The sequence below is a fragment of the Gymnoscopelus braueri genome, assembly GCF_963280865.1.
Source record: "Gymnoscopelus braueri genome assembly, chromosome: 16".
Taxonomy (NCBI): Eukaryota; Metazoa; Chordata; class Actinopteri; order Myctophiformes; family Myctophidae; genus Gymnoscopelus; species Gymnoscopelus braueri.
In genome coordinates this window covers 48,588,523-48,612,473 of record NC_137616.1, presented here as the reverse complement: position 1 = coordinate 48,612,473, position 23,951 = coordinate 48,588,523, and the positions used below count along the sequence as shown (strand labels likewise).

Below are 23,951 nucleotides of genomic sequence, written 5' to 3'. Positions count from 1 at the left end.
CAAAGTATGACACAATTATCAATACAGTTAGGCTACTACTGTGAAAATGACTACAAGTGGGTAATGTTTAAACATGGCTATCGATTGTAAAATGGTGTAATTATGAATTGTGAATGTAAGAAAGTGACTTGCCATTAATATGCTACTGTTCCAAAAGCATTTTGCACGTTTTCTAAAATGAAAAAAGGTAATGTCCAAATACTTGTATACTGGTACATGAAATTGTATTAGATTCAGATACCACTCGGCTAACCTTTTTATAATCTAACATGACAATTGTTTTGCACAGCTAAGAACTTTATCAATCATTAATACTGACAACTCTGGGTTTGCTTTCTTTGGCAAAGAAAAACATTCAACATGTTAATGAAGCAAAGGACATTGAAACCTGTGTCTATGTAAATATTTCTCTGATGGTGGCCCATCATCATCATCTCCACGGTGGCTTTTGTTATGAGCCTTTCACATTGAAATGGCCCTGACTGCAGTTAATTGGAGGAGAGCTGAGAGGAGGTGGGAGGAGGAGGTGTGTCTCCACTCCAAGACAAAAGGGAGGTGCTACTACTTATACTCCTACATCAACACAACACAACACAACACACACTGTCCTGCTCAGTCAGTGCTTAGAGTCAGACAGACCACAGAACACAGAGACACACAACTGTTATTATTTCAGTTCAACTTTCAGGCTGCACTCTTCTTCACAGGACCTTCTGAGAAAACATTGGAGTAGGATCCTAAGTTACAGGTAAGAGAATATCATATGACAATAAACCTTATAATCTTCTGAATTTGTTGGCAATTTTTACATAAAGTAATTGAATTAGTAACAAGCCCATTCAAATGTCAGTAATTGTAAGTGTGTTTATTGAAGTGGCATATATTTCACTCATTCTACCGACCATTCTACTCAGTGGTGGAAGACTTTAGTTTTTTATACTTAAGTAAAGGTTGCAATTGCACAAACATACTACTGATTTGTTACAAGTAATTAAAGTCATATATTCAATTGGAATAAAAAGCTGATGGGACTATAAATTCTGTTTCTGATGCCTACCAAGTTTTGACACAAGTCATATTGAACCATCAGAGACATATTGAGAGTTATGTTCTAGTCAGTTTGCCTGAACAAGACAGTTATAGATGTAAAATAACTGTCACAGCCAGAATCTGATCATTTTAGGTCACGGTTCGTCAAAATGTAAAATCAACAGGAAGTTTTACATAATGTATCTCTTTGCAACAGGTCTGTGGTGGTGTGTCGAAGCTCCACCCCCCCCCCCCCCCCCTCAAACACAACTTCCAGTGAGGAGGACAGACTGTCTTTCCACATCAGCTACAGGAGGGAATACTGACCCAGACCACTGTAACCTGCTGCTGACTCTGTCAGCTGAATTGCCTTTATTAACAACCACGATTCACAGTGAAAGTAAACTTCAGGAAACATTCTAGAGGAGGAAGTGTTACAGTACCACTACTGACTGACTAATTTACTGTATTAAGCAGAGTGTGCGTAGCTTCACTCAGAGACTAAATGACTTCCACGTCGTCTCTTCCAGAAGAGGATTATTCCTGTCCTGTGTGTTGTGACATCTTTAAAGATCCAGTTCTCCTGTCATGTAGCCACAGCTTCTGTAAAGCTTGTCTGCAAGAATGGTGGAGACAGAAGGAAATAAAGGAATGTCCAGTTTGTAAGGAAATACAGATCATCTACCCCGTAACCTGGCTCTGAAGAACCTGTGTGAGGCCTTCATACAGGAGAGACGGAGAGCTTCAATACGTAAGAGAACTTCATCTGGGTCTGAGGATCTCTGCAGTCTGCATGCTGAGAAACTTAAGCTGTTCTGTCTGGAATGTCAACAGCCAGTGTGTGTTATCTGTCGCGATTCTAAAAAACACACCAGCCACAGTTTCAGACCCATCGATGAAGCTGCTCTGGATCACAAGGAGGAAGTCCAGACATTACTGAAGCCTTTACAGGAGAAACTGGGGGTCTTTAATGAAGTTAAAAAGCAAAGTGACCGAACAGCAAAACACATTAAGGTCCAGGCCCGACAAGCAGAGAGGCAGATTAAGGAACAGTTTAAGACGTTTCATCAGTTTCTACAAGAGGAAGAGGAGGCCAGCATCACTGCACTGAGGGATGAACAGCAACATAAGAGTCAGATGATGAAAAAGAAGATTAAGGTCCTGAACAGAGACATATCAAGCCTTTCAAACAACATCAAAGCCATAGAGGAGGAGCTGAGAGCTGAACACATCTCATTCTTGCAGAACTACAAGACCACAATGGCAAGAGTCCAGTTCACACCGCAGGACCCACAGCTGGTCTCAGGGGCTTTGATAGACGTGACCAAACACCTGGACAACCTGACCTTCAGAGTCTGGGACAAGATGAAGGACATTGTCTCTTACAATCCTATCATTCTGGACCCCAACACTGCCCATCCAGAATACACCCTGTCTGATGATCTGACCAGTGTGAGAGGTGGAGAGGAACAGCAGCTTCCTGACAACCCAGAGAGGTTTGACCACTATGGCTATGTCCTGGGTTCTGAGGGCTTTAACTCAGGGACTCACAGCTGGGATGTTGAGGTTGGAGACAATACAAACTGGCAAGTGGGTGTGTTAGCAGAGTCTTACCCGAGGAAGGGAGTCAATACTGCCGGAGGGGGTCAATACTGGGCAATACAGTTAGATGAAGGTGAATACACAGAACGCTCCTCATCAGGGTCAGACACTGTTCTCTCATTGGAGCAGAATCCTCAGAGGATCAGAGTCCAACTGGACTGGAATGAAGGAAAGTTGTCATTCTCTGATCCTGATACTAACACACACATACACACCTTCACACACACTTTCACTGACACACTCTTTCCATACCTTAGCACTGGTGATGATACTACAGATGACACTGTCCCTCTGAGGATGTTACCAGGGAAGATCAGTGTAACTGTGGAACAATGTAGTTAGACATGATGATGATAAGAAATGTAAAGCCTAAGGGGGGGTATTACTCAGTGTTATAGAATCTGTATATATGATTGTGTTGTGGTCAATGATAGTCACATTGACAAGTGTTTCCTAAAGCAGTGGTTCTCAAACCTTTTCATGTCAAGGACCCCCAAATGCATTGGTCCCTGGGACCATCCTCAAATATTTGGTGCCAGGGACCCCGTCCCCTAGATTCTAGGGTCCCTGGCACCAAATATTCTCTAAATCTTCTCTTCTAGGCTTAGAAGAGAAGATTTATGTTTAAATGTTCAAAATTATTCGATTAAAATTCGATATTTTTCCAACAATTTCAAAAATAGCAGAGGCTGAATTGCCTTTATTAACAACCACGATTCACAGTGAAAGTAAACTTCAGGAAACATTCTAGAGGAGGAAGTGTTACAGTACCACTACTGACTGACTAATTTACTGTATTAAGCAGAGTGTGCGTAGCTTCACTCAGAGACTAAATGACTTCCACGTCGTCTCTTCCAGAAGAGGATTATTCCTGTCCTGTGTGTTGTGACATCTTTAAAGATCCAGTTCTCCTGTCATGTAGCCACAGCTTCTGTAAAGCTTGTCTGCAAGAATGGTGGAGACAGAAGGAAATAAAGGAATGTCCAGTTTGTAAGGAAATACATTCAACAGATCATCTACCCCGTAACCTGGCTCTGAAGAACCTGTGTGAGGCCTTCATACAGGAGAGACGGAGAGCTTCAATACGTAAGAGAACTTCATCTGGGTCTGAGGATCTCTGCAGTCTGCATGCTGAGAAACTTAAGCTGTTCTGTCTGGAATGTCAACAGCCAGTGTGTGTTATCTGTCGCGATTCTAAAAAACACACCAGCCACAGTTTCAGACCCATCGATGAAGCTGCTCTGGATCACAAGGAGGAAGTCCAGACATTACTGAAGCCTTTACAGGAGAAACTGGGGGTCTTTAATGAAGTTAAAAAGCAAAGTGACCGAACAGCAAAACACATTAAGGTCCAGGCCCGACAAGCAGAGAGGCAGATTAAGGAACAGTTTAAGACGTTTCATCAGTTTCTACAAGAGGAAGAGGAGGCCAGCATCACTGCACTGAGGGATGAACAGCAACATAAGAGTCAGATGATGAAAAAGAAGATTAAGGTCCTGAACAGAGACATATCAAGCCTTTCAAACAACATCAAAGCCATAGAGGAGGAGCTGAGAGCTGAACACATCTCATTCTTGCAGAACTACAAGACCACAATGGCAAGAGTCCAGTTCACACCGCAGGACCCACAGCTGGTCTCAGGGGCTTTGATAGACGTGACCAAACACCTGGACAACCTGACCTTCAGAGTCTGGGACAAGATGAAGGACATTGTCTCTTACAATCCTATCATTCTGGACCCCAACACTGCCCATCCAGAATACACCCTGTCTGATGATCTGACCAGTGTGAGAGGTGGAGAGGAACAGCAGCTTCCTGACAACCCAGAGAGGTTTGACCACTATGGCTATGTCCTGGGTTCTGAGGGCTTTAACTCAGGGACTCACAGCTGGGATGTTGAGGTTGGAGACAATACAAACTGGCAAGTGGGTGTGTTAGCAGAGTCTTACCCGAGGAAGGGAGTCAATACTGCCGGAGGGGGTCAATACTGGGCAATACAGTTAGATGAAGGTGAATACACAGAACGCTCCTCATCAGGGTCAGACACTGTTCTCTCATTGGAGCAGAATCCTCAGAGGATCAGAGTCCAACTGGACTGGAATGAAGGAAAGCTGTCATTCTCTGATCCTGATACTGACACACTCTTTCCATACCTTAGCACTGGTGATGATACTACAGATGACACTGTCCCTCTGAGGATGTTACCAGGGAAGATCAGTGTAACTGTGGAACAATGCAGTTAGACATGATGATGATAAGAAATGTAAAGCCTAAGGGGGGGTATTACTCAGTGTTATAGAATCTGTATATATGATTGTGTTGTGGTCAATGATAGTCACATTGACAAGTGTTTCCTAAAGCAGTGGTTCTCAAACCTTTTCATGTCAAGGACCCCCAAATGCATTGGTCCCTGGGACCATCCTCAAATATTTGGTGCCAGGGACCCCGTCCCCTAGATTCTAGGGTCCCTGGCACCAAATATTCTCTAAATCTTCTCTTCTAGGCTTAGAAGAGAAGATTTATGTTTAAATGTTCAAAATTATTCGATTAAAATTCGATATTTTTCCAACAATTTCAAAAATAGCAGATGTTAAAGTTGTAAGCCTGCAGATCTGCACATGGTGTTAAGTGGTCAGGTGGGTGGACCGTGAACAGAAAAGGTTGTCATGTTTTTATGGATCACACCTATTGTTTCTAGTGATGGTTATTATTAAACTATTTGGGGTTCAAGGTATAAATACTCATGCAATAGAACCATATCAATGTTTTAGTGTGTATTATGCATGTAATCACGACCCCCCATATAAACATAACTGTGGGTGTAACATAGATTCAGATTCACTTTAATCTCACTTTAGATACACACACTGGCTAGGTACATACATGGTAATATGAAAACAAACCACAGCGTTGTCCCAGTTCTGTAGAAATAAACACAATGCTTGTCCTGTCAGTATATAATCAATAGCTTTCACAGAAATCCTCTTTTATCATTACATTACATTACAGTCATTTAGTGTGTATTCAACATAGGTAGGGAACGAAAACTACTAATCACCAGAAGTCTTTAGTGCATTTTCTGCAAAAACAAGCAACCAAGAGTATACCTAGCGCTAAGGTAAAAGTGCAATATATCAGCTACCTATTTCCTTAAACAGATGAGACAAAATAGCTAAATCAAATGAGCATGAGCTAAAACAAATAAGTGTATCGACTAAACAAGATCCAATAAGCTATACCCAAGGAAGGGAGTCAGGCTTTTGTGAGCACCCCAGACAGTTTTTAAGTTGCTTGATTCAGTATTTAGATATTTCATATTAATTTTATCAGACAGGCCCCCTTCCTATACAAACCCATTGTAACGTCAGTCAGGAGACTGTGTTTTTTCAATTACTTGTTTCATTTATTTGTAATATTTGTTTTATGGGGGGGGGGGGATACAATACAAATTTTAAATTAAATAAATGAAAAGGGGCCCCTCACGTATTAGGAGGGCAGGATGAGTCACCAGAACCAAGGAAGGGTGTTTTTGATTAATCTGACATGTTAAAAATGTAGTTATAATGGGTTTGTATAGGAAGGGTCTGATAAAATGAATATCATATCTAAATACTGAACCAAGCAACTTAAAAACTGTCTGGGGGGCTCACAAAAGCCTGAATAGACGATAAAATGACCCAATACTTTTTTTGAAAGTGAAATATCCCTTTAATATGGCAAATTGTAGGCCTATTAAAGGGCCTACGATGACTCTGCACTCCTGGTCTGAGACAAGGACACTGTCTGGGGGGCTCACAAAAGCCTGAATAGACGATAAAATGACCCAATACTTTTTTTTAAAGTGAAATATCCCTTTAATATGGCAAATTGTAGGCCTATTAAAGGGCCTACGATGACTCTGCACTCCTGGTCTGAGACAAGGACAAAGTGCAGGTTGAAAAAAACATTTTAATTACCTGCCTGGGTTGCATTTTAGAGAATGAAAAAATGGAAACAGAAGTAATCAAGAAAGTCAACCAAAGAACAAGACTTTTGGCAGGGCCTTCTCGTTGGTCAGTAGGAATGCTCTGAGGACACTAGATGGAGCACTCATCCAATGTAATTTTGACTTTGCATGCACCTCATGGTGCTCTAGCATCTCAAAGGAATTAAAAACACAACTTCAGATCTATCAAAAGTAGCTGATCAGGTTACTTCTAAACCCACACATAGGACTCACCTAACCCCTGTTCATTATATGCTAGGGTGGGATGGCTCAGGGTAGAGGAAAGAGAACACCAGAGGGAGCTCAACGGATCTCATTCCACCCAGATTCGGCACAAACATGGGGATGAATTCATTTTACTATTATGGTGGCATACTAGTAGAATGAATATGAATGAATCAACAGCCATCAAAGAGTGTGGCTTCCTACCCTCCTTCAAAACCACCATAAAAGAGCACCTGTCTGGAATTTGCAACTGGACCTAGAAAAGTCTTCTAGCTTGCCTAAATAAATGACCCCCAGTGTTTTTCTGTAAATATACTTTTACTGCTCCTAATATTCATGATCTTTTATGTGTTGTATGTCTTTATATATCTTGAATATATAAACATGAACATATAGTATACCTCAGGTGACAATATAGTATGCAGATGTATAATATCTGCACAAAATGTTGCACTGGATATTGAAGGGAATGTAAATAAATGTGTTTGGTGCATCTCATGTGTTTAGCAGGTCAGGACTTAAACTCATCCACATTTAAAAGGTACAGAAAGTGAATTATTTGTTAACATTCCCCCGTTCTGTGTGCCGTGCAGATACGCTTAGAAAATAGCTGATGTACAAGTTCAGAAAGCATTGTGATGTGACGTGTTGTGAGCTTGTAGATCGGCTCTTCAAATAAAAAGAAGAATTGTGAACATCTGTGAAAAATGTGGAATAATCTTATAAAGTTTGAACAACACAAATCTTATGGGGGATCCTGGGACAGAAGCAGCTAAATCAAATCAATTGTCCTTGACATGAAAATGTTTGAAATTGACTTGACTATGCAAAGTATGACACAATTATCAATACAGTTAGGCTACTACTGTGAAAATGACTACAAGTCAAGTGGGTAATGTTTAAACATGGCTATCGATTGTAAAATGGTGTAATTATGAATTGTGAATGTAAGAAAATGACTTGCCATTAATATGCTATTGTTCCAAAAGCATTTTGCACGTTTTCTAAAATGAAAAAAGGTAATGTCCAACAACTTGTATACTGGTACATGAAATTGTATTAGATTCACATTCCACTCGGCTAACCTTTTTATAATCTAACATGACAATTGTGTTGCACAACTAAGAACTTTATCAATCATTAATACTGACAACTCTGGGTTTGCTTTCTTTGGCAAAGAAAAACATTCAACATGTTAATGAAGCAAAGGACATTGAAACTTGTGTCTATGTAAATGTTTCTCTGCTGATGGCCCATCACCATCATCATTAAGGTGGCTTTTGTTATGAGCCTTTCACATTGAAATGGCCCTGACTGCAGTTTAATTGGAGGAGAGCTGAGAGGAGGTGGGAGGAGGTGTTTCTCCACTCCAAGACAAAAGGGAGGTGCTACTACTTATACTCCTACATCAACACAACACAACACACACTGTCCTGCTCAGTCAGTGCTCAGAGTGAGACAGAACACAGAGACACACAGAGACAAGACAAGCAACTGTTATTATTTCAGTTCAACTTTCAGGCTGCACTCTTCTTCACGGTGACCTTCTGAGAAAACATTGGAGTATAGGATCCTAAGTTACAGGTAAGAGAATATCATATGACAATAAACCTTAGTAACAAGTAGACAATAAACATTAGTAACAAGCCCATTCAAATGTCAGTAATTGTAAGTGTGTTTATTGAAGTGGCATATATTTAACGCATTCTAGTTTTTTATACTTACTCATACTCATAACGTAAAAGTTGCAATTGCACAAACATACTCTGTTACAAGTAATTAAAGTCATATATTCAATTGGAATAAAAAGCTGATGGGACTATAAATTCTGTTTCTGATGCCTACCAAGTTTTGACACAAGTCACATTGAACCACCAGAGACATATTGAGAGTTATGTTCTAGTCAGTTTGCCTGAACCTGAACAACACTTTATGTAAAATAACTGTCACAGCCAGAATCTGATCATTTTAGGTCAAGGTTCGTCAAAAAGTAAAATCAACAGGAAGTTTTACATAATGTATCTCTTTGCAACAGGTCTGTGGTGGTGTGTCGAAGCTCCGCCCCCCCTCAAACACAACTTCCAGTGAGGAGGACAGACTGTCTTTCCACATCAGCTACAGGAGGAAATACTGACCCAGACCACTGGAACCTGCTGCTGACTCTGTCAGCTGAATGGACTTTAACAACAACCACGATTCACAGTGAAAGTAAACTTCAGGGAACATTCTAGAGGAGGGAGAGTTACAGTACCACTACTGACTGACTAATTTACTGTATTAAGCAGAGTGTGCGACAGCTTAGCTGTCCAACACTGGTCATGGGTTCAAGAGTAAATGTACTTAGTTACTGTCCAACACTGGTCATGGGTTCAAGAGTAAATGTACTTAGTTACTGTCCAACACTGTTCATGGGTTTTAAGTACTGCACATTGGCTCTGATGGGATCCAACTGCAAGAGAATGGCTATTTGTCTTATTATGCAGAATGTCTGATTAATGTGCAATAATTCATGTTTTACATACAAAGGGTATTTCAGGGCTCAGCAAAGTCATATATTCTGACTTCCTCAGAAATACAACCTTTACCATTTATAATTTAGGCATTTAGCTCCAGAGCGACTAATTATCATGTTGTGATTCTCTGCCTGTTCCCTGACAGCTACATTAGTCTTCACTTTTTGTTCTGTTCTGATCCTTGACTTTAATATGGATTAAATCTTGTGAACGCTGAATTCTTGCCTGAGCGTTTCTGTGTTGTCCTGTCTGAGTCACTGAACGTTACCTAAAGAGTTAATATTTACAACAAATATGTGGACTATCCAGGTTAAATACGTTTTATTGTAAAATATTATATCTTGAGTAAAACTAATTCCCTTGATGTTATCCCTCTATAATGACTGTCTGTAACATCAAATTTTTGGGCGGTGTAGCCGCCCCTATAAGTGGGGTTGGGACACCTCATTAGTAAACACTTCGCTGTACTGTGATTGGCTCATAATTAGTACACCCCTAGCATTAGTACACCCCTAGCTGTACTGTGATTGGCTGACTCTATTGGCTGACTCTATTCAGCACTGTGATTGGCTAGCGAGACACATGATGAAATCAATAACCTATAAATAGGACTATGCACTTAAAAAAACATTTTTTTTAAAAGTGAGCTTCCATCACTGTGATGACCACTGTGATGACCACACCGCCCACTTCACACTGGGTGTGATTTTTTTTAAATCAAACGAAGACATTCGTACTTTTCAAACTGATTGTATAGGGCATTTAACTTTGATAAATAGCCTACATTTTGTTACAAATGTAGTAATTCATAACTCTAGTACATTCTGTATTCAGATATGACTTATTCATATTATGTTCTGATCTGCCTAGTGACAGACAATACTTTGGTGTCAACTTGGCCACAGCACAGGCATAACTTCATAATGTCATTCAAATTAATGTATTAGCTGTTGAGAAAGATGACAACGTTCAGTCAAGGGCCAAGTGACTAAACCAACTAACTGACTTACCAGAAAACACAGCAGAAATATATGAATATGTCCTGTTGCTACTGTTAAAGTTCACTTTAAAAGAGTTGACATTATTTATTTCTATATTGTACAGATCAGTTTTAATTGTCTTAAGATGAAAGGCAGAGTGACAAGACTAGTGATGATGTCACCAAGAGACACATACTGGAGCTGCTCCATAGATGATTAATGTAACATTATGATATAATAATGTAACATTAGAACACTATGATATAATAATGTAACATTAGAACACTATGATATAATAATGTAACATTAGAACACTATGATATAATAATGGAACATTAGAACACTATGATATAATAATGGAACAATATAGAATCCATCCATGGTGATTTAGCTATGAACTCAGAGCAGTAAGACTAAGTAAATACATTCAAGCTAAACTCATGTGGATGTAATATTAACAATTCTATGAGCCACACAGTTCAGTCTCAAATGGACCTCAGCTCATATAAAGTGTTAATGTTCTGATATCCAGTTTAGGGAGACTGTTTTGAGACATGATTCAATATCATTTGAATAGAACAATATACATGTTTTGGTGTGTATTTTTGCATGTAATCACGGCCCCCATATCAATATAACTGTGGGTGTAACATAGATTCAGGTTCACTTTTTCTCACTTAGATGCACTGGTTACACTAGATGTCACTATTGACTCTATTATCAACCTAGAAAGCTGTACAAGAACAATGTGAGAGTTAAACAGTAATGGTCATGTTTCTTGTAGACATGCTATTGTAGACAGCAGGTATTGCTAATAGTAGACATGACATGCAGTGTTACAGTGTTGTCTACTGTCACATAATATGCATTTGGGGGGGCATTGCCCCCCCCCTTGCCTATGCCTAGATCCGGCCCTGTTTACTAACTTCTTTGCATATTTAATTCTTTATAAGTTTTATTACAATACATACACTAACCAATTAAAACCTATTTTATACTTCGGGTATTGAACAATAGCCGATTTATAAGCTCACAATGTGCCGCTTCGAGTTGTGAGCTTGTCGATCTTTAATTGTTTAATTATTTTTGTGAAATTGGACATTCTGCATAATGAGCACTGCAAGTATATTCAGAGTGTTTGTAGCTTCACTCAGAGACTAAATGGCTTCCACGTCGTCTCTTCCAGAAGAGGATTTTTCCTGTCCTGTGTGTCGTGACATCTTTAAAGATCCTGTTCTCCTGTCATGTAGCCACAGTATTGTGTTAATTAAACATAATGTGTCCAAACAATTGTTACTCACTGACTATTTATTCCAGCTCCTCCTGTTGGATAGAGGAGGCATGACTTGTGCTCATGGATAAGACGAATCCCGACAAGATGTTGGAGAGCCTAAACAGTATTTGCCTCAAAAGGGAATAATGTGATTCTGTGCTGAGAGTTTCTGAGAAAACATTGGTGTAAGATAAGGATGATAATAAACCCTATGATGTACACACCAGATATATTAAGCATCTGCTCTGTGGCTTAAACACACTACTACTTATACTCCTACATCAACACAACACAACACACACTGTCCTGCTCAGTCAGTGCTCAGAGTGAGACAGAACACAGAGACACACAGAGACAAGACAAGCAACTGTTATTATTTCAGTTCAACTTTCAGGCTGCACTCTTCTTCACGGTGACCTTCTGAGAAAACATTGGAGTATAGGATCCTAAGTTACAGGTAAGAGAATATCATATGACAATAAACCTTAGTAACAAGTAGACAATAAACATTAGTAACAAGCCCATTCAAATGTCAGTAATTGTAAGTGTGTTTATTGAAGTGGCATATATTTAACGCATTCTAGTTTTTTATACTTACTCATACTCATAACGTAAAAGTTGCAATTGCACAAACATACTCTGTTACAAGTAATTAAAGTCATATATTCAATTGGAATAAAAAGCTGATGGGACTATAAATTCTGTTTCTGATGCCTACCAAGTTTTGACACAAGTCACATTGAACCACCAGAGACATATTGAGAGTTATGTTCTAGTCAGTTTGCCTGAACCTGAACAACACTTTATGTAAAATAACTGTCACAGCCAGAATCTGATCATTTTAGGTCAAGGTTCGTCAAAAAGTAAAATCAACAGGAAGTTTTACATAATGTATCTCTTTGCAACAGGTCTGTGGTGGTGTGTCGAAGCTCCGCCCCCCCTCAAACACAACTTCCAGTGAGGAGGACAGACTGTCTTTCCACATCAGCTACAGGAGGAAATACTGACCCAGACCACTGGAACCTGCTGCTGACTCTGTCAGCTGAATGGACTTTAACAACAACCACGATTCACAGTGAAAGTAAACTTCAGGGAACATTCTAGAGGAGGGAGAGTTACAGTACCACTACTGACTGACTAATTTACTGTATTAAGCAGAGTGTGCGACAGCTTAGCTGTCCAACACTGGTCATGGGTTCAAGAGTAAATGTACTTAGTTACTGTCCAACACTGGTCATGGGTTCAAGAGTAAATGTACTTAGTTACTGTCCAACACTGTTCATGGGTTTTAAGTACTGCACATTGGCTCTGATGGGATCCAACTGCAAGAGAATGGCTATTTGTCTTATTATGCAGAATGTCTGATTAATGTGCAATAATTCATGTTTTACATACAAAGGGTATTTCAGGGCTCAGCAAAGTCATATATTCTGACTTCCTCAGAAATACAACCTTTACCATTTATAATTTAGGCATTTAGCTCCAGAGCGACTAATTATCATGTTGTGATTCTCTGCCTGTTCCCTGACAGCTACATTAGTCTTCACTTTTTGTTCTGTTCTGATCCTTGACTTTAATATGGATTAAATCTTGTGAACGCTGAATTCTTGCCTGAGCGTTTCTGTGTTGTCCTGTCTGAGTCACTGAACGTTACCTAAAGAGTTAATATTTACAACAAATATGTGGACTATCCAGGTTAAATACGTTTTATTGTAAAATATTATATCTTGAGTAAAACTAATTCCCTTGATGTTATCCCTCTATAATGACTGTCTGTAACATCAAATTTTTGGGCGGTGTAGCCGCCCCTATAAGTGGGGTTGGGACACCTCATTAGTAAACACTTCGCTGTACTGTGATTGGCTCATAATTAGTACACCCCTAGCATTAGTACACCCCTAGCTGTACTGTGATTGGCTGACTCTATTGGCTGACTCTATTCAGCACTGTGATTGGCTAGCGAGACACATGATGAAATCAATAACCTATAAATAGGACTATGCACTTAAAAAAACATTTTTTTTAAAAGTGAGCTTCCATCACTGTGATGACCACTGTGATGACCACACCGCCCACTTCACACTGGGTGTGATTTTTTTTAAATCAAACGAAGACATTCGTACTTTTCAAACTGATTGTATAGGGCATTTAACTTTGATAAATAGCCTACATTTTGTTACAAATGTAGTAATTCATAACTCTAGTACATTCTGTATTCAGATATGACTTATTCATATTATGTTCTGATCTGCCTAGTGACAGACAATACTTTGGTGTCAACTTGGCCACAGCACAGGCATAACTTCATAATGTCATTCAAATTAATGTATTAGCTGTTGAGAAAGATGACAACGTTCAGTCAAGGGCCAAGTGACTAAACCAACTAACTGACTTACCAGAAAACACAGCAGAAATATATGAATATGTCCTGTTGCTACTGTTAAAGTTCACTTTAAAAGAGTTGACATTATTTATTTCTATATTGTACAGATCAGTTTTAATTGTCTTAAGATGAAAGGCAGAGTGACAAGACTAGTGATGATGTCACCAAGAGACACATACTGGAGCTGCTCCATAGATGATTAATGTAACATTATGATATAATAATGTAACATTAGAACACTATGATATAATAATGTAACATTAGAACACTATGATATAATAATGTAACATTAGAACACTATGATATAATAATGGAACATTAGAACACTATGATATAATAATGGAACAATATAGAATCCATCCATGGTGATTTAGCTATGAACTCAGAGCAGTAAGACTAAGTAAATACATTCAAGCTAAACTCATGTGGATGTAATATTAACAATTCTATGAGCCACACAGTTCAGTCTCAAATGGACCTCAGCTCATATAAAGTGTTAATGTTCTGATATCCAGTTTAGGGAGACTGTTTTGAGACATGATTCAATATCATTTGAATAGAACAATATACATGTTTTGGTGTGTATTTTTGCATGTAATCACGGCCCCCATATCAATATAACTGTGGGTGTAACATAGATTCAGGTTCACTTTTTCTCACTTAGATGCACTGGTTACACTAGATGTCACTATTGACTCTATTATCAACCTAGAAAGCTGTACAAGAACAATGTGAGAGTTAAACAGTAATGGTCATGTTTCTTGTAGACATGCTATTGTAGACAGCAGGTATTGCTAATAGTAGACATGACATGCAGTGTTACAGTGTTGTCTACTGTCACATAATATGCATTTGGGGGGGCATTGCCCCCCCCCTTGCCTATGCCTAGATCCGGCCCTGTTTACTAACTTCTTTGCATATTTAATTCTTTATAAGTTTTATTACAATACATACACTAACCAATTAAAACCTATTTTATACTTCGGGTATTGAACAATAGCCGATTTATAAGCTCACAATGTGCCGCTTCGAGTTGTGAGCTTGTCGATCTTTAATTGTTTAATTATTTTTGTGAAATTGGACATTCTGCATAATGAGCACTGCAAGTATATTCAGAGTGTTTGTAGCTTCACTCAGAGACTAAATGGCTTCCACGTCGTCTCTTCCAGAAGAGGATTTTTCCTGTCCTGTGTGTCGTGACATCTTTAAAGATCCTGTTCTCCTGTCATGTAGCCACAGTATTGTGTTAATTAAACATAATGTGTCCAAACAATTGTTACTCACTGACTATTTATTCCAGCTCCTCCTGTTGGATAGAGGAGGCATGACTTGTGCTCATGGATAAGACGAATCCCGACAAGATGTTGGAGAGCCTAAACAGTATTTGCCTCAAAAGGGAATAATGTGATTCTGTGCTGAGAGTTTCTGAGAAAACATTGGTGTAAGATAAGGATGATAATAAACCCTATGATGTACACACCAGATATATTAAGCATCTGCTCTGTGGCTTAAACACACTACTACTTATACTCCTACATCAACACAACACAACACACACTGTCCTGCTCAGTCAGTGCTCAGAGTGAGACAGAACACAGAGACACACAGAGACAAGACAAGCAACTGTTATTATTTCAGTTCAACTTTCAGGCTGCACTCTTCTTCACGGTGACCTTCTGAGAAAACATTGGAGTATAGGATCCTAAGTTACAGGTAAGAGAATATCATATGACAATAAACCTTAGTAACAAGTAGACAATAAACATTAGTAACAAGCCCATTCAAATGTCAGTAATTGTAAGTGTGTTTATTGAAGTGGCATATATTTAACGCATTCTAGTTTTTTATACTTACTCATACTCATAACGTAAAAGTTGCAATTGCACAAACATACTCTGTTACAAGTAATTAAAGTCATATATTCAATTGGAATAAAAAGCTGATGGGACTATAAATTCTGTTTCTGATGCCTACCAAGTTTTGACACAAGTCACATTGAACCACCAGAGACATATTGAGAGTTATGTTCTAGTCAGTTTGCCTGAACCTGAACAACACTTTATGTAAAATAACTGTCACAGCCAGAATCTGATCATTTTAGGTCAAGGTTCGTCAAAAAGTAAAATCAACAGGAAGTTTTACATAATGTATCTCTTTGCAACAGGTCTGTGGTGGTGTGTCGAAGCTCCGCCCCCCCTCAAACACAACTTCCAGTGAGGAGGACAGACTGTCTTTCCACATCAGCTACAGGAGGAAATACTGACCCAGACCACTGGAACCTGCTGCTGACTCTGTCAGCTGAATGGACTTTAACAACAACCACGATTCACAGTGAAAGTAAACTTCAGGGAACATTCTAGAGGAGGGAGAGTTACAGTACCACTACTGACTGACTAATTTACTGTATTAAGCAGAGTGTGCGACAGCTTAGCTGTCCAACACTGGTCATGGGTTCAAGAGTAAATGTACTTAGTTACTGTCCAACACTGGTCATGGGTTCAAGAGTAAATGTACTTAGTTACTGTCCAACACTGTTCATGGGTTTTAAGTACTGCACATTGGCTCTGATGGGATCCAACTGCAAGAGAATGGCTATTTGTCTTATTATGCAGAATGTCTGATTAATGTGCAATAATTCATGTTTTACATACAAAGGGTATTTCAGGGCTCAGCAAAGTCATATATTCTGACTTCCTCAGAAATACAACCTTTACCATTTATAATTTAGGCATTTAGCTCCAGAGCGACTAATTATCATGTTGTGATTCTCTGCCTGTTCCCTGACAGCTACATTAGTCTTCACTTTTTGTTCTGTTCTGATCCTTGACTTTAATATGGATTAAATCTTGTGAACGCTGAATTCTTGCCTGAGCGTTTCTGTGTTGTCCTGTCTGAGTCACTGAACGTTACCTAAAGAGTTAATATTTACAACAAATATGTGGACTATCCAGGTTAAATACGTTTTATTGTAAAATATTATATCTTGAGTAAAACTAATTCCCTTGATGTTATCCCTCTATAATGACTGTCTGTAACATCAAATTTTTGGGCGGTGTAGCCGCCCCTATAAGTGGGGTTGGGACACCTCATTAGTAAACACTTCGCTGTACTGTGATTGGCTCATAATTAGTACACCCCTAGCATTAGTACACCCCTAGCTGTACTGTGATTGGCTGACTCTATTGGCTGACTCTATTCAGCACTGTGATTGGCTAGCGAGACACATGATGAAATCAATAACCTATAAATAGGACTATGCACTTAAAAAAACATTTTTTTTAAAAGTGAGCTTCCATCACTGTGATGACCACTGTGATGACCACACCGCCCACTTCACACTGGGTGTGATTTTTTTTAAATCAAACGAAGACATTCGTACTTTTCAAACTGATTGTATAGGGCATTTAACTTTGATAAATAGCCTACATTTTGTTACAAATGTAGTAATTCATAACTCTAGTACATTCTGTATTCAGATATGACTTATTCATATTATGTTCTGATCTGCCTAGTGACAGACAATACTTTGGTGTCAACTTGGCCACAGCACAGGCATAACTTCATAATGTCATTCAAATTAATGTATTAGCTGTTGAGAAAGATGACAACGTTCAGTCAAGGGCCAAGTGACTAAACCAACTAACTGACTTACCAGAAAACACAGCAGAAATATATGAATATGTCCTGTTGCTACTGTTAAAGTTCACTTTAAAAGAGTTGACATTATTTATTTCTATATTGTACAGATCAGTTTTAATTGTCTTAAGATGAAAGGCAGAGTGACAAGACTAGTGATGATGTCACCAAGAGACACATACTGGAGCTGCTCCATAGATGATTAATGTAACATTATGATATAATAATGTAACATTAGAACACTATGATATAATAATGTAACATTAGAACACTATGATATAATAATGTAACATTAGAACACTATGATATAATAATGGAACATTAGAACACTATGATATAATAATGGAACAATATAGAATCCATCCATGGTGATTTAGCTATGAACTCAGAGCAGTAAGACTAAGTAAATACATTCAAGCTAAACTCATGTGGATGTAATATTAACAATTCTATGAGCCACACAGTTCAGTCTCAAATGGACCTCAGCTCATATAAAGTGTTAATGTTCTGATATCCAGTTTAGGGAGACTGTTTTGAGACATGATTCAATATCATTTGAATAGAACAATATACATGTTTTGGTGTGTATTTTTGCATGTAATCACGGCCCCCATATCAATATAACTGTGGGTGTAACATAGATTCAGGTTCACTTTTTCTCACTTAGATGCACTGGTTACACTAGATGTCACTATTGACTCTATTATCAACCTAGAAAGCTGTACAAGAACAATGTGAGAGTTAAACAGTAATGGTCATGTTTCTTGTAGACATGCTATTGTAGACAGCAGGTATTGCTAATAGTAGACATGACATGCAGTGTTACAGTGTTGTCTACTGTCACATAATATGCATTTGGGGGGGCATTGCCCCCCCCCTTGCCTATGCCTAGATCCGGCCCTGTTTACTAACTTCTTTGCATATTTAATTCTTTATAAGTTTTATTACAATACATACACTAACCAATTAAAACCTATTTTATACTTCGGGTATTGAACAATAGCCGATTTATAAGCTCACAATGTGCCGCTTCGAGTTGTGAGCTTGTCGATCTTTAATTGTTTAATTATTTTTGTGAAATTGGACATTCTGCATAATGAGCACTGCAAGTATATTCAGAGTGTTTGTAGCTTCACTCAGAGACTAAATGGCTTCCACGTCGTCTCTTCCAGAAGAGGATTTTTCCTGTCCTGTGTGTCGTGACATCTTTAAAGATCCTGTTCTCCTGTCATGTAGCCACAGTATTGTGTTAATTAAACATAATGTGTCCAAACAATTGTTACTCACTGACTATTTATTCCAGCTCCTCCTGTTGGATAGAGGAGGCATGACTTGTGCTCATGGATAAGACGAATCCCGACAAGATGTTGGAGAGCCTAAACAGTATTTGCCTCAAAAGGGAATAATGTGATTCTGTGCTGTGGAGGAAAGGAGTTCCCCTGTCCATGTGAACATTGTTGATCTGGTGTTTTTAATTGAATATATTCAATTATGTCTTGGCTTTCATGTGAGCCAAATCCCATGCTAAATGCAATCAATACTCAAATAAAAATGACAAAGGACTAAACCATCAACATTCCAAGTCAAATATTAGAATTTTAAACCTGCACAGGCAATGTTTACAACTGGCATGATGGAGTCAAGACAGGAAAGGGTTGACATGATCGATGTGGAACCTCAGGTGATGGAGATGTTGGTGAGCTATGCCTACACTTCAGAGGTAGTCATCTTCACGCAAAATGTGCAGGTAATTTTGTCATCTTAAATCTTATTCATTGTCTCCATTTTGTCCAACATCGGTGCTTAATATCATTGTATTTGGTCCAGGCCCTGCTAGCAGCAGCACACTTGTTAAATGTCACAGCTGTTCAAGAGGCCTGCTGTCGTTACATGGAGAGTGACATGGATGAAAAGAACTGTGTAGGGATTCACTGCTTGGCTGACACCTACTCCTTTAAGACGTTGGAGAAGCACATCATGGATTACATTCTGAAACACTTCAATGTTGTGTATCAGCCAGTCAGACATTGAAGGATACAGATACAGACATTGAAGGATACAGATATTTGATCAGCCACACAGGCTGATCAAATATTAAAGGTGTTTTATTACTATTAATCAACCTGTCAACACCACAACTGACCCAAATGAGTGTAGAAATATTGAGATTAAGAGGTTATTTCAGGAAGTATAGCGGAGTCATAATATATCAGCTACTGTATTATGCTCTTAGGAAGATTTCCTCTCTCTCTCTGTGGACAAACTGACAGAGATTCTTGCCAGGGACCATGTTAATGTGACAAAGGAGGAGACAGTGTTTGAGGCTGCCATGTTGTGCAAGCAGAGCTTTGAAAAGGTCAGTCCCTTGTCAGTGTTTTACCTGATGAAAGACCATGGAGAAGTCAAAGCCATGAGAGTGGCAAAGCGATCATAATGTTAAAGTTCATTTCAGTTAACTGTTGGATGGGCATCTTACAAATAAAATACTTAATAGGGTTCATTTGGTTCAATGTGTTCACGTTTCTGTGTTCACTCTACTAAGTTAATTCACAGGAAGCATAACTAAAGTATAACTACAACGATACGTATGTGAGCATCCACACTGATAAAACAGTAAACAGAGGCACCAAACGCTGTGCAGTCCAGCTGTGTCAGAGCACACACAGAGAAGGGAGAGAGATCTCTTGAGTGCTGAAAGACACATGCATATGGATAATCTGACTCTGATTATTAATTATAAGGAGGTGAGATAGTTGTACCCTACCTGAGATAATGACAGTTAACCTACCAGCTAGTGTTAGCTGCATAATAGTCTCCTCATCATCTACATTAATAACACAATCTTTTGAGGATTAGTGACAGATTGCATCCCAGATGTCTGATGGATTTTGAATGGCTGTCAATGCTTCATAAAATCGTTGAAATTGATCCAAACAATATTGTCGTTATCGTGCTTGGTGTGAATGACCCTTTAAATTAACACAGTGACTTTAATGTGCGGTCTGCAGAAACAACAATATTTACCATTGAGTGTGCAACAACGGGACACACGGACGGACTAGGGCAAAAGCATTGTCTCTGCATTAATAGAGACATTAATAATAACAACAACAACTAGGTATGCAGACTGTAAAATGAATACTTACTTCCATCATGTTTTCTGTAGTAATAATGTAAGCACAAGATATGCTAGGTGTCTTTTGTTATGGGCCTTTCACATTGAAATGGACCCTGACTGCAGTTAACTGGAGGAGAGCTGGGAGGAGGTGTTTCTCCACTCCAAGACAAAAGGGAGGAGTTACTGCTTTACTACATCAACACAACACAGACGGTCGGACCCCAGAAAACACACAGATACATACAGAGAAGACACCATTATTACCTCAGTTCAACTTTCAGACTGCACTCTTCTTCAAAGTGACCTTCTGAGAAAACATTGGTGTAAGATAAGGATGATAATAAACCCTATGATGTACACACCAGATATATTAAGCATCTGCTCTGTGGCTTAAACATTTGTGACACTGCTGCTAAAAATATGTTATACTTGTCATTAAGATATTTATTATACTGCTGTTCTGCCTGCCTCTACCTTTATTTCTCTCAATCAGTGTTGTTTCTTATTTTATAGTATTATCTGGTATTGTATTGTATTGTAACAGTTCCACTGCTTGTACCATGTATGAGTGTGACAAATAAAGATTTTTGACTCTTATTACTTATTTGTACTTCACTGCTTTATTTCAACAACTGATTTCTCGTTGCTATTTATCATCACATTTATTACAAATGCACTCTAGAAGGAGCACGTTCAGTGAGAGACTCATAACGCCAACATGTACCACTGGGAGACACAGGGGGTCATTCCTACCTGTGTCCATTACACTTGATAACGTGTAAGGGGCATTTAATCGACTGGATTGTACAAAGTATTATGTGACCAGGGCACCTATGCCCGGAACAGAATACCAGACTTTCACCCAGAGAATACCACAAAATTCACAGTTCAGAATACCAAATGTCAGGTTTAAAAGAGGAGCAGAGATGTGTTTCCAGTTCAAAATATATGCCATTTTATTTAGGCACAGGGCAGATGCTTTAATAATACCTTCATGATTTAAGCAAACATACGTAACCACATGGACACATTCACAGAAATAGCCAATCTAGCGTCGTTAAAACGGACGCCTGCCGTTACGTTTTTCTCACTTTTACTGTAACATGTATATTACTGTGATAGAACACATTTCTACAGGACCTGTGGATATCCTTGTCTTTCTGGGCTTAAACGAGAATATTTGAATGATATAGCACACATAGAGGAACTGTAGTGGTGAAACCTTTATTAAAAAACAAAAAACTAAAACATAATAATTTTCCCAACAATCTCAACAATACACATGGCAACACACAGTGAACAGTTACACAAACCCAGTAGTTTGTCAGCATTTTACTGCACCATTATTTACTGCAAATCAATGAACATGATTATTGCATGAATATGAATGAATATGACTTGCTAAATCCTGACAAATGTGGACAGACACAGTGATGCTATTATTGTACTACCAGTAACTGAGTAAGTAAATGAGCTGGAGGGAATAATGCTATAAAGATAAATGTAAAAAAAAAACTACAAAGAAAAAGGAAATCTCCATCATGTTGAATAGAAAATAAGATCCATCACAAGATAAAATAAAAATCCATCACGAGAAACTATTAATGTTTATTTTCTTCAGTCATGTCGATTGTCAGATTATCTCTCTGCTTTATCATTGTCACCCTGGATAAGACTGAATGATCATATATGTGTCTGTGTGACTAACTTAAACTAAAGGCCCCTGTATGAGTCCTCATGTGTCTTTTTAGACTACCCGTTTCAGTAAAGCTTTTACCACAAACAGAACAAGAAAGGGGCCTTTCGCCTGTATGAGTCCTCAGGTGCTTTTTTAGATCACCCTTTTGAGAACAGCCTTTACCACACACTGTACAAGAAAATGGCTTTTCGCCTGTATGAGACATCATGTGTGTTTTTAGAGTATCCTTTTTCGTATAACTTTTACCACAAACTTTGCATGAAAAGGGCTTTTCGCCTGTATGAGTCATCATGTGTCTTTTTAGATCACCCGTGTGAGCACAGCCTTTACCACACACTGTACAAGAAAAGGGCTTTTCACCTGTATGAGTCATCATGTGTCTTTTTAGATCACCCTTGTAAGTACAGCCTTTACCACATACTGTACAAGAAAAGGGCCTTTCCCCTGTGTGAATCATTATGTGTCTCTTCAGATGTCCCTTACGATTAAACATGTTGCCACACTCTGCACAACTAAAACTTTTCTTCCCTGTGTGACTCCTCATGGAGTGAGTTTGTTTAGATGATTTCAGGTCCTGGGACACCACATTTTGTGTGTTTTGTGATTTTGCTGTGTTTATAGCTGACTGATCTCCCCTAGTCTCCTCCCAGTCATCACTATCTTCAGTGTCTGATTCAGAACAGTGTGAAGAGAGGAGCTGGTCATCACTAGTTGGTTGTGATGTTCCACAGTCCTCTACATCAGCTTGTGTTTTCATGTGTTCAGTTGAGGTGCTGGCTACAGGCTCTGTCTCTCTGTTTTCATCATCATCTTCACTTTTCACTGCTAGTAATGTCAACGTTGACCCCCCAGCCTCTTCTGGTCTGTGAAGTAGCTCCTCCTGTTCCTCTTTAATCGGTGGAAGTTGTGGTTCCTCCTGGACCAGACTGGGGCTCCTCTCATATTTTGGAGATTTTGATTCTTCCTGAGCCAGACTGGAGCTCCACTCCTCTTCAGGGGAAACTTCCTCTTTACACACATGGGCGAGCAGGAAGCCTAGGAAAAAAGATACAATGAAACTCTATAGAACTAGAAATAGTACATGGTATCATGCAGTGTTCCCTCTGCTTTATGAAAAGATGGTGCACATACATCCACTTCAGTGTCCAGGTGCAGGAAAAACACAAGTTCAACAAATACAAATAAATGATGCACACTGGATAAAAATCTCAGCTGTTTTAATTGCTTTATTTTCCTTTTTTCCTGTTTTATGTCTTTAGTAGTTGGAAGAACTTCAGCTGTAAATAAACTGCTGCGTTCTGTGCTGAAAATAATGTGGCCCTTTGTTTACATTGCAGCTCTCATAGAAGATGCGAGGTGAGCTGAATGAGAGGCGGTCCCTATTATTTTTCAATTACTTGTAAATGTTAGATGAGTGAGTCTTCTGATTAGTTAATACTGAAGTAGAATTAACTGCACAGCTTCAGTGAACCCAATAATACTTTTTCAACCGAACCATCGTACTGAGG

The 23,951-nt window shown here is 38.8% G+C and overlaps 1 protein-coding gene and 1 pseudogene across 2 annotated transcripts; both read left to right on the top strand.

Moving 5' to 3' along the window:
• The first annotated feature begins 1,534 nt into the window (after positions 1–1,534).
• On the top strand, positions 1,535–3,074 carry LOC308103051 (nuclear factor 7, ovary-like; annotated as a pseudogene). Its single transcript has 2 exons — positions 1,535–2,949; positions 3,066–3,074. The product of its transcript is annotated as a nuclear factor 7, ovary-like (transcript).
• A 390-nt stretch (positions 3,075–3,464) lies between these two features.
• On the top strand, positions 3,465–19,657 carry LOC308103050 (E3 ubiquitin-protein ligase TRIM35-like; the record flags this gene model as incomplete). Its single annotated transcript, XM_080452899.1, has 3 exons — positions 3,465–4,850; positions 19,239–19,373; positions 19,454–19,657. 3 exons carry the CDS (start codon positions 3,465–3,467, stop codon positions 19,655–19,657), a joined length of 1,725 nt encoding a protein of 574 aa, XP_080309025.1.
• Between the last annotated feature and the right edge of the window lie 4,294 nt (positions 19,658–23,951).